Source organism: Mesocricetus auratus, unplaced genomic scaffold (genome assembly GCF_017639785.1).
Source record: "Mesocricetus auratus isolate SY011 unplaced genomic scaffold, BCM_Maur_2.0 Super-Scaffold_100044, whole genome shotgun sequence".
NCBI lineage: Eukaryota > Metazoa > Chordata > Mammalia > Rodentia > Cricetidae > Mesocricetus > Mesocricetus auratus.
Genome location: NW_024429221.1, coordinates 8,466,932 through 8,478,698, shown reverse-complemented (window position 1 = coordinate 8,478,698; position 11,767 = coordinate 8,466,932). Strand labels below are relative to the sequence as shown.

At 34.4% G+C, this 11,767-nt stretch overlaps 1 protein-coding gene and 1 pseudogene across 1 annotated transcript; one reads left to right on the top strand and one right to left on the bottom strand.

Moving 5' to 3' along the window:
* Window positions 1–419: 419 nt before the first annotated feature.
* On the top strand, window positions 420–1,373 carry LOC101835911 (olfactory receptor 7G2-like). The gene has a single exon (XM_013126221.3). The coding sequence runs from the start codon at window positions 435–437 to the stop codon at window positions 1,371–1,373; it is 939 nt and encodes a 312-aa protein (XP_012981675.1). The 5' UTR covers window positions 420–434.
* A 7,473-nt stretch (window positions 1,374–8,846) lies between these two features.
* Window positions 8,847–9,764, bottom strand: LOC101837761 (annotated as a pseudogene).
* Window positions 9,765–11,767: the final 2,003 nt, after the last annotated feature.

Sequence of the window (11,767 nt, the reverse complement as noted above, 5' to 3'; positions counted from 1 at the left end):
TTATGTTCTCACAATGTAAATGATAAAGATCTTCATTAATTATACATTTCCTCAAAAGTCATCATATATTGAGCCTGAAAGATGACTTATAAAGTGAAGTCTCTTGTGACCAAGGTTGACAACCTGACTTCTAGTCCAAGGCAAATGGGACAAAGAGAGAAAATTGACCCCTGTAGGTTCCTCTACATGTGTGGCAATGTATAAGAACTTCCCTATCCAAACATAAAAGATAAATAATTGAAAAATCAGCATTCATGAAAATCAACTGCATAAAATTTTAAGTATTATCTTCTGGGATATGTCTTAAATGAAACGGAAGTGCCTGTCTGGGTTTACAGTAAAACTTTTATGTCTGACATGTTGCCAAGTGATGCTGAATCATGGTGTTCAAATATTACAATTCACTCTGTGTTTCTGTTAGGTTTATTAGCAACATGGAAGCTGGAAATCAAACTGGCATCTTCTACTTTTTTCTATTGGAACTAACTCATGATGCTACAATGGAGCCCCTCATCTTTGGCTTCTTCCTGTTCACATATCTGGTCACAATTCTGGGAAATTTGCTCATCATTCTTACTGTCAGCTCTGACCCCCATCTACAAACACCCATGTACCTGTTTCTCTCCAAACTTTCATTTACTGACATCTGCCTAAGTACAGCCACAGTCCCTAATATGTTGAAGAACATCCAAACACATGATCAGAGCATAAGTTACACAGGCTGCCTCACTCAGGCCTGCTTTGTTTTGAATTTCGCTGTATTAGAAAGCTGTGTCCTTGCTGCAATGGCTTATGACCGCTATGCAGCTATTTGCCACCCCCTGAACTATGCAGTAATTATGAATCCAAACTTCTGTGGTCTGCTAATACTAGTGTCCCTGATCATTAGCATTGTGAACAGTTTATTACAATGTCTGATGGTACTGCGGCTCTCATTTTGCACAAACATTCAACTTCCTCTCTTCTTCTGTGAACTTGCTCAGGTCATCAAGCTTGCCTGTTCTGATGTTCTCATCAACTACTTTCTGATATATCTTGCAACATTTATATTTGGTGGCATTCCAATCTCTGGAATAATTTTCTCTTATACTCGAATTGTTTCCTCTATTTTGAGAATATCCTCAATGAGAGGAAGGTATAAAGCCTTTTCCAATTGTGGTTCTCACTTTGTAGTTGTGTCTTTATTCTACGGTGCAGGAGTGGGAGTTTACATCAGCTCTGAAATTACTGTTTCACCTCAGATAACTACAGTGTCATATATGATGTACACAGTCCTCCCTCAAATGTTGAATCCCTTTATCTATAGCCTAAGGAATAGGGATATGAAGAAATCCTTAGGGAAACTTATCACAAAGGTATCATGCTTTCTGTGATATGTTAGTTGATTTTGACTTGAGTCATTCATGGATTCCACCAAGAAAAATCTTTAGTGAGTCATAACATCTGAGTGTTACTCTGCTGTATATGCCACACTGACAAAAGAAGTCCATATATTATTTTTGGAATGTTTTCTAGGTTTTGATCTTGGTACAGTTTTGACAAGTGATTTTCTCAATATACATGGGTTATGTTTTCTCATATCCAATAACAGAAACAGGTAAATATCTTCTCATCATAATTTGACATATAGATATAGATAAGATAACACATATATTAAATATGTAATAGCAAATGAAGAAGAGTCAAAGAATTTGAGATGGAAGAGGGCATGAATTTGTGGAATTGGAATTAGAAAAATGAAGGTGTAAATGATGTAATTATATTTAAAGGCAATAATATCAGAAATTTTAGTGAAACAAATGAATTGACCTTTTAGGATTTTAAATATGCACTTTATTGTTGTTCGGAACTTAAAAAGCTACATGTTTTATAAAATTCATAGATTTCAACTATCATTATCCTACCAAGAACTAGAAAGTTAAATCTCATTTACCCTTTTGTAGTTCATCCAGATATTTTCTCCTAAAATTTCTGATATTTTTAACACTTAAAACACTTGAAAACATTTATGTACCGCTTTGACCACATTACATGCTTTACTTTTCTCACAACTATCGTGTGAATGTGTTCATGTATGTGCATGTGTATATAAATATATCTGTACACATGAGTGTATGTGCCTGGATAAACCAGAGGTCTTGTGTTTTCTTGGTACTGTGTATAGTCTTCTGTAAGAGGTTTGACACTGACATTGTGATTCAAAATTATGCCCCTTGAAAGAGCAGTATAAGCACTGTTACCAGGGAGGCATCATTGTAGCTATGATGATTATTTTAAATATTTTATTGCTATACATCCATGCTTTCTAGATGTGGCTACAAATAAGTTTACTTTCCATAGTTTTTGTACTTGTGTGAAAGTCAGATTATGCTATACTTTCTTATTAAAGTATAAATGATAAAAGTTTGTTTAGTTGTTCAGGATTCATTTGATCTCCATATGTGCTGCTTTTCAGTGTTCAGAAACTAAACTTTTGATAGGATGCATCCATATATATGTCCTGGATCAATATTATGCAAATACCAGAGATGTAATATCAAATGTCTACCATGCTGTCTACATTCACAATATAAGTTATGGAAACCTCTGTGTATGCCCTGGAAATCAAGTGGCAGATTGGCATGGTACTACTCCCAATATTTGGGAAAATTTGGGCAGAATTTCAATTAATCTCTTCACTTGTGGAATGTCAGAGATTGAGAGGCTTATCTTCTTATTAGTGTTACTATATATATTTCAAATGGATCTGCTGCAGGGTAACAAAGGAAATATGAGTTGCCTTTTATCCTATGGATGATAGATAAGTAATGATGTAGACAAGAAGAAGAATATGCATACATTTTATAATAAATCTAAATATACACATATATAGCACAAGATATATTCAAGTAATTTGTTCATTAGTTCAAAATTGTATCTTTAGGGAAATTAAAGTAAAACATTTTTTTCTTTTTGAAAGTAGATAGTATACAGAAACCTCAGAGGTATATTGTATTGATTTAAGCTTTTTAATAAATTTAAGAATTTTGAAGTTAAAATATCATTGATTATGAATTCAGGAAGCATAGATGTGTTCTTATTTCTTTTGGTATTATTTTGCTTTTGCTTTCATTTAAAACTCATAATTAAAGCACTGTAACATATAAACATGAACATCATCTTGTTTTCCCCTATTATCTTACTGTGATCTCTTTGAATACGAATAAATAGAAAGTAGTTTCTGATAAAGACCCAGTAAGCATTGGAGAATAAGATTCAGGAAGTGAAAACCAAGAATGACCTGGTGACATACACTCATATATTTTCTATTCTAAGTTAATTACATGATTGCTAACAACAAATTTTTTTTACATTTGCCAATTATATATAAATTGATATGAAGTATGGAAGGTATAGATAGACTCCATGAGATACTATGCAATTGAATTTTTCTCATATAATACTACAAAGTAGAAGAAAGCTAATGAAAAATGAGCCAGTAAAACAGATGTTTCTTAATGGACCGGCTATGTTCACCATTCTATATCTTCACCATATCACTACATAAAGAAAATTAATGTGTATAGATCTTTCTAGGTAGACAAGCAAAATCTAGGAGAGTTTGGATATACTCAGCATGAACACAAAGAAACATTCCTCAGTCATTCTTGTAAAAGTAACAGAAACCCATAGAAGCTACATGAGTAAGAAACAAAAACTGGCAGTGAATCCACATACCTGAGACCAGAATAGTTTATGCAGTCTAACAGCCCAGATAAGAATGTCTTATGATTACAGTATATATGCAGTCCCTGTGACCAATGGAACATTATATCCACAGCTCTGCATGAGTCTACCTTTGTAATTCCTTTGAGAGTGGAGAAGATGAAATCCTTGAGAATTAATATTCTTGAATGAAGAACTTTTACTTGAATTATTCAGTCATTAGGAGAGAACATTGGAAACCTGTAGTACTGGCTCATATCCATTTTGAGTAACTTGAGCACTTAGTTTTGTTGTCTTCTTGTTTTATCTCTTCATTTAACATTATATGCTCAAAGGGCACCTGAATAAAGTATCAGGAAGCTACTCTACTTCTATACATGTGTATCATTTATATAGCATAATAAATATATTACATATATAATACCTGGGATAACATGATAAAAAATAAAAATGTTACAGATGATAATATTTTAACAGTTGGGAAAATTAATTTTAGCTAGATATTATATATTGTATTTTATATTTTTATTTTTCAGTTAATTTTATTGAAATTAAAAAGTCTTATTTTACATATCAATCCCAACACCCTCTCCCTCCCATCCTTTCATGTCCCCCACCAAATCACCATCACACACCCAATCCACTTCTCAGAGAGGACAAGTCTATCCATAGGTTATGATCAAAATCTGTCACATCATTTGGGCAGGACTTAGCTCCCAACACCAGCAGTGGAGGAATGGTCCCCTCTCTCCACATCCTCTCCAGCATAAACTCTCATTGGTGTTTTTGATTTTAGCCATTGTGACAGGAGTGTAGTTTTGATTTGCATTTCCCTGTTGGCTAAGGATGTTGAGTATTTTCTTAAGTGTCTATAAGTCAACTTAGACTCTTCTATTCAGATTTATCTATTTAGTACTATGCCTCATTTTATAATTGGTGTTTTGGAGACAAGCTTTTTGCGTTTTTTGTAAATTTTGGAGATCAGTTCTCTGTCAGATGTGGGGGTTGGTGAATATCTTTTCCCATTCTGCTAGCTGCACATTTTGTCTTATTGACTATGCCCGTTTCCTTACAGAAGCTTCTCAGTTTCATGAGGTCCCATTTACTATCTCAGTGTCTGTGCTGCAGGTTAAAGAAGTGATCTCCTGTACCAATTTGTTCAAGGGTACTTGCCACTGTCTCTTTTGAGAGGTTCAGTGTGGCTGGATTTATGTTGAGGTCTTTGATCCATTTGGATCTATCTTGTGCATAGTGATAGATATGGATATATTTGCAGTCTTCTACATGCCAGCATCCAGTTACACCAACACCATTTGTTGAAGATCCCTTTTTTCATTATATAGTGTTAGATTCTTTGTCAAAGATCAGTTGTTCATAGGTGTGTAGGTTATTATCAGGGCCTTCAATTTGATTCCATTTTTCTACCTGTCTATCTTTGTGCTGATACCAAGCTGTTTTCATTATGATAGTGCTATAGTAGAACTTGAAGTCAGAGATGGTGATGCCTTCTGAAGTTCCTTTATTGTGCAGGTTTCTTTTGGCTATCCTGAGTCTTTTTTTCATATAAAGTTGAAAATTGTCCTTTCAATGTCTGGGAAGAATTGTGCTGAGAGTTTGATAGGGAATGCATTGAATCTGTAGATTGCTTTTGGTAAGATTTCCATTTTTACTATGTTGATCCTACTTATCCAAGAGCATGGAAAATCTTTCCATTTTCTCTCATCTTCCTTAATTTCTTTTTTTAATGACTCAAAATTCTTGTCCTGTACATCTTTCACCCATTTGGTTAGAGTTACCCCAGTATATTTTATGTTGTTTGCAGCTATTGTAAAGGATGATGTTTCTCTGATTTCTTTGTCTATATATAGAAGGGCTAGTGATTTTTTGAATTAATCTTGTATGCTGCAACTTTGCTGAAGGTGTTTCTCAGCTAGAGGAGTTCCCTGGCAAAATTCTTCAGGTCACTTATGTAGACAAACATATCATCTGCAAATAGTGTAACTTTTAATTCTTCCTTTCCGATGTGTATCCCCCTTGATCTCCTTTTGTTTTCTTATTGCTCTAGCAATAACTTCAAGTACAATATTGAAGATATATGGATAGCATGGACAACCTCGTCTTGTTTCTGATTTTAGAGGAATTACCTTGAATTTCTCTTGATTTAGTTTGATGTTGGCTGTTGGTTTGCTGTAGATCGTCTTTATTATGTTTATGTATGTTACTGTTATCTCTGATCTCTCCAAAACATTTATCATGAAGGGGTGTTGAATTTTGTCAAAGGCTTTTTCAGCATCCAGTAAGAAGATCATGTGATTTTTATATTTCAGATTGTTTATATGGTAGATTACATTGATGGATTTTCATATATTGAACCATTCATGCATCCCTGGGATGAAGCTTTCTTGATCATTGTGTATGATTTCACTGATGTGTTCTTGGATTCAATTTGCCAGTATTTTTGCATCAATATTCATAAGTGATATTGGTCTGTAGTTTTCTACCTTACTTGTGTCTTTGTGTGGTTTGGGTACTAAGGTATTTGTAGCCTTGTAAAAAGAATTTGGATGCTTTTGTTGTATGGAACAACTTGAAGAGTATTGTTATTAGCTCTTTGAATTTCTGGTAGAGTTCTGCACTAAAGCCATCTGGCCCTAGACGTTTTTTGTTTGGAAGACTTTCGATAGATTTTTCTGTCTTGTTAGGGGTTAAAGGCCTATTTAAATTGTTTATCTGTTCTTGATTTAATTTTGATAAGTGATATCTATCCAGGAAATCATCCATTTTACAATTTTGTGTAGTACATGTTTTCAAAGTATGGTCTGATATTTCCCTGGTGTCTGTTGTTATGTTTCCCTTTTCATGTGTGATTCTATTAATTTGCATGTTCTCTCTTTGTCTTTTGGATAGGTTGGATAAGGATCCATCTATCTCATTTATTTTTTCAGAGAATCAATTCTTTACTTCTTGATTCTTTGCATTGTTTCCTTTTAAAAAGACTTATTTATTTAATAGCTATACAGTGCTTTGTTAGCATATATGGATTCGTGCCAGAAGATGGCACCATATCCCACTATAGATAGTTGTGAGCCACCATGTGGTTTTGGGGAATTGAACTCAGGACCTCTGGAGGAGTAGCCAGTGCTCTTAACCTCTGAGTCATTGTTCTAGCCCTGTATTGTTTTCTTTGTTTCTACTTTATATATTTCATCTCTCATTTTGATTATTTCCTGGCATCTCCTCCTCCTGAGAGAGTTTGCTTCTTTTTCTTCTAGAGGTTTCAGGTGTTCTGTTAATTCTCTAGTGTGGTTATTCTCCAATTACTTCATGTGAACACTTAGTGCTATGAAATTTTCTGTTAGAAATGCTTTCAGAATGTCCCATAGGTCTAGGTAAGCTATGCCTTCATTTTCTTTGAATTCTAGGACGTCTTTGATTTCTTCCTTTATTTCTTCCTTTACCCGGGTGTAATGCAATTGAGCATTATTCCATTTATGTGACTTCGTGGGGTTTCTGCAATTTTTATTGTTGGTGAATTCTAATTTTAAGTCATGGTGGTCAAATAAGATACAGGGATTATTTCTTTTTTTGTATCTGTTGAAGTTTGCTTTATTACTTATGTGGTCGATTTTAGAGAAGGTTCCATCTGTTCCTCAGAAGGAAGTATATTATTTTGTGTTTCGATGGAAACTTCTACAGATGTCTGTTAAACCCAATCGGGTCATAACATCTGTTAGTTCCTTTCTTTGTTCAGTTTCTGTCTGGTGGTCCTGTCTAGTGGTGAGAGTGGGGTGTTGAAGTCTCCCACTATAAGTGTGTGGGGTTTAATGTGTGATTTGAGTTTTAGTAATGTTTCTTTTACAAATGGGGTGTCTTGTATTTTGGGCATAGATCTTCAGAATTGAATTTCATCCTGATGGATTTTTTCTTGTGATGAATATGACATGGCCTTCTTCACCTCTTTTGATTAATTTTAGTTTCAAATCTAATTTGTTAGATATTAGGATAGCTTCACCTGCTTCCTTCTTAGGTTCATTTGATTGTAAAATCTTTTCCCAACACTTAACTCTAAAGTTATATCTGTCTTTGAAGTTGAATTTTGTTTCTTGTATATGGAAGAAGGATGGATTCTGTCATTGAAACCATTTTGTTAGCCTGTGTATTTTTATAGGTGACTTAAGCCACTAACATTGATGGATATTAATGACCATTTATTGTTGATTCTTGTTTATTTTGTATTCATTTTTGTTGATGGTATTGTTTGTGAGTTTTTCCCCTATTTCTGGCTTTTGGTAAAGTGAGATTATCTATTGCCTATGTTTTTTTTTGAGTGTAGTTAACTTTTTTGGGTTGGAGTTTTCCTTCTGGAACTTTCTGTATGGCTGGATTTGTGGATTTTCTTGTTGACATCCCTTTCATACATGATCCCTACTCCCTGTCTTTGAATGGATTCCCAGAGATTGTCCTTGTTCTTGGTAGTAAATTTCTGTGTCTGGTTCCATCACTTACTTGATGAGGATTCTATAATGATAACTGGGGTTTTCATCAATCTTATTACAGGGGTATGCTGGTTCAGGTGTCCTCTATGCTATTGTTAGGAGTGTTACCTGGGATCCTCCTTGTGGACTCTTAGGAGTAATCCTCATACCAGTTTCTCCCTAAGCCCATAATGGCTCTCTCTATGAAGTTGTTTTTTTTTTCATTGCTCTTCCACTGCATCCCTATCTGCCTAGGCCATCTTGTTCCCTCCTGTTCTCATCCCCTCTCCCCTCCCTCTTAAGACTTCACACACAGTGGTTGCCTTGCAGATATCATCTAATTTCTCTTTACAGGGTGATCCATGTTTCCTTCTTAGAAATCAAGAAAGAAAATATTATACAAATTCATCTGTAATTTTAGATTTCTTCTCTCTATTGTCAATAAAGCAACTTCTTTAGGAAATTCTATAGGAACTTAAGTAATAAATAGATGGAACTTAATATGGATAATATATCATAATCAAACCTTAGGAGGAAATGCACAACACCAACTCATTACACATTGAAGTCATTTTATTGACTATCGGAAAGTGGAGATTTTTTGTTTGCTAGATTTCTCCTTAATTTGAATTTTTGTAAATCGCAACACAGATACTATAGGATATATTACACAAGAAAAATTAATCTCCCAACAAGTTTTCTCAAGGCTTCCTTCATGTCTCTATTTTGTAGGCTATAGATAAAGGTGTTCAGCAGTGGAGGAACTACACTATACATCATGGAAGCCATTGCTGTGTTTTTGAGAGACTCTGTCAGTGCAGAGCTGATATACACACCAAAACCTGTCCCATAAAACAATGAAACAACAGACAAATGTGATTCACAAGTAGAAAATGCTCTGTGCCTCCCTCCAGATGATGGCATTTTCAAGACTGAGGACCTCATGTAAATATACGAAAAAACAATTCCACAAACCTGACCACCCCCAAAGACAAAAGCTGCAACAAATATCAAGAAATTATTAAGAAATATATCAGAACACTCAAGCTTCATAATCTGAGCAAGATCACACAAAGAGTGGGGGATTTCTAGTTGTGTGCAAAAGGAAAGTCACAGGACCATCAGACTGTGAGTAAATCATCCATAATGCTAAGAAAAAGGGATAATAGAATCATCAGGACACAGTAAAAACGGTTCACAATGACTGTGTACCTCAGGGGTTTGCATATGACCACATAGCATTCATAGGCTATCACTGCCAGGAGAAATTTTTCCATGCCACAAAATATTGAAACAAAGCAAATTTGCGAAAGCACACATCCTGTGCTTGGATGTTTACCAGCATTTTGAGAATGTGACTGTACTATAGCAAATGTTATTAATGGACAGAATAGAGAGGAAGAGATACATGGGAGTATGCAGTTGGAAGCCAGATTTAATGGCCAAGATGATAAGCAGGTTTCCCAAAATTGTGATCAGATAAATGGAGAGGAACATGGTGAAGATGAGGGGCAGAAGTTTGAGATTGTCTGTCAGTCCAAGCAGGTGGAATTCTAAAAGTGATTTTTGATTTTTCAGTTCCATATTTTTGTGGGAACTTTGGAAAGGATAAAGTAAAATGAAAATTGAATTCATGAGCATCTGTGTCAGAATATATGATTATCTGTTAGAAAAGCATTAGAACAGCACTGGGGCTATAGTAATATTCTAATAAGAGAAACCTATATTCTATTTTTGAACTACCTCATGTATTATGGTTGGTTTTGATGCTTAAATCACTCCCCAGACTTCTTACAACAGATAAAATTAAGAAAATATTTTATAACATTCATAAGAATAATTTTTATTGAGAAAGGACATATTTCTGAATGTAGAGAAATCAGATCTGTGGATAACCAACATATAGAGTCTGGTAAATAAAACACTGGTTAATATTAGATTAAGTTCACATGATTATTGGACTGAGAAGAGATACATCAAGAAGATGCTTTTCATATTTCACTCTTTTTCATATACTTTAGTACTCATGTTACTTCAGGATGAAATTTTCTTAAGATATTTCCCTTAATCTTAGAAGATTTGTTTCATATTGGGAATTGATTATCAGGCACCAATATACTTAAATGGCCAAGTGTTTGTGTTCTTGAGTGTGGCGTTACTATGCTTAAAACTTATACCTCACTCTGAGATACACAACCTTATATCTCAAAGGGATAAATAGAAAACTTCCTCCTTAGTCAAGTTATGTACTTCATTACTATTCTAATCCCAAAGGTGCCCACTGTGGTAAGCATATAGTATTCAGGTAGTTTCTTCTCTAACTCTGAAGACCAGATGTGTGTCATATCATTCTATTTATTGCATCACTCTTAATTAACAAATGTGGCCTACAAAAGAGATGTCAGAACTTTTTCTGCCATATAGACTTGCAACCATAATATCCACCTTAAGCACATGGGACTAAACAATCACGTAATGAACTCTCTGAAACTATGATCCACAACTGAAATCAATATTCTTCCTGTGTATTTTTCAGATATCTCCAGTGTTAAGATACATTATTTAAATATATACTGAATACTTTGCTCATATATATCATCAATATATCATCAATTTATTATTGTCTTTATAAACAGATAGGTAAATAGATAATGAATAGGTAGATTTTTATGATATATTAATAGATTATTTTTAAAATTAAATAGTTTGACTAGCATAAGTAATCAAGATGGAGTACACTTCTAAAGTATAAAATTGTGAATAAAGTTGTCAACTATGTATTTTCTTTGGCCTGAAGCTTCATTTAATTTATGTACAAAAGTATTTAATTTTATCAAATCCAATTTGTGAATTTGAATGGTAGACTGTCTGTGTGTATCACAAAGTAACATTAAAAAATAATATTATTCATTATCAGAGGGAATTCCTCAAGCAGCTGATTGGAGCAGAGGCAGAGACTTACATCCAAACATTAAGAAGAGAGAGAACTCGAAATTAATAACTCCATTTATTCTTCTCTGTTGGAGTTGGGGAACTCCATGGAAGAAGGGAAGGGAGAATTTTGGGAGCAAGGGTGGTGAAGGATACCAGAAGATTATGGCCCACAATGCCAGATAAGCAGGGCTCATAGGGGCTTACAGAGACTTAAGAGTCAATCACAGAGTATGAATATGCTCTTTGTCCTCTGCAAATATATCATGGTTGTTAGTTTGGAGGTTAGTGGGACTCCTAGCAGTGGGAATGTGCCTGTCTTCAACTTTTTAATTTGCCCTTGAGACATTATTATTACATCTAGATTGCCTTCTTCAGCCCTGAGAGGAAGGTTTGTGTCTAGACTTATGTTTTATTGTGTTTTCTTTGGCTGATGTCCTTAGGAAGCCTCTTTGTTCCCTGAAAGGGGAGCTGGAAGAGAAATGAATAAAATGGAAAGGCAAGGTGTGCCTGAGATAGAGACTGAGGAGAGTAAAGGAGGCAAAACTGCAGAGGGGATGCTGTATTAAGGAAGAATAAATAATAAAAGAAAATACTCCCATAAAATATTACTCAAGGAAATTTCACAAATTTTTTCCAATGTTTTCTTTTATTGA

Coding starts and splice junctions, on each gene's coding strand:
- LOC101835911 (XM_013126221.3), top strand. CDS start 435: ATGGAAGCTGGAAATCAAACTGGCATCTTCTACTTTTTTCTATTGGAA.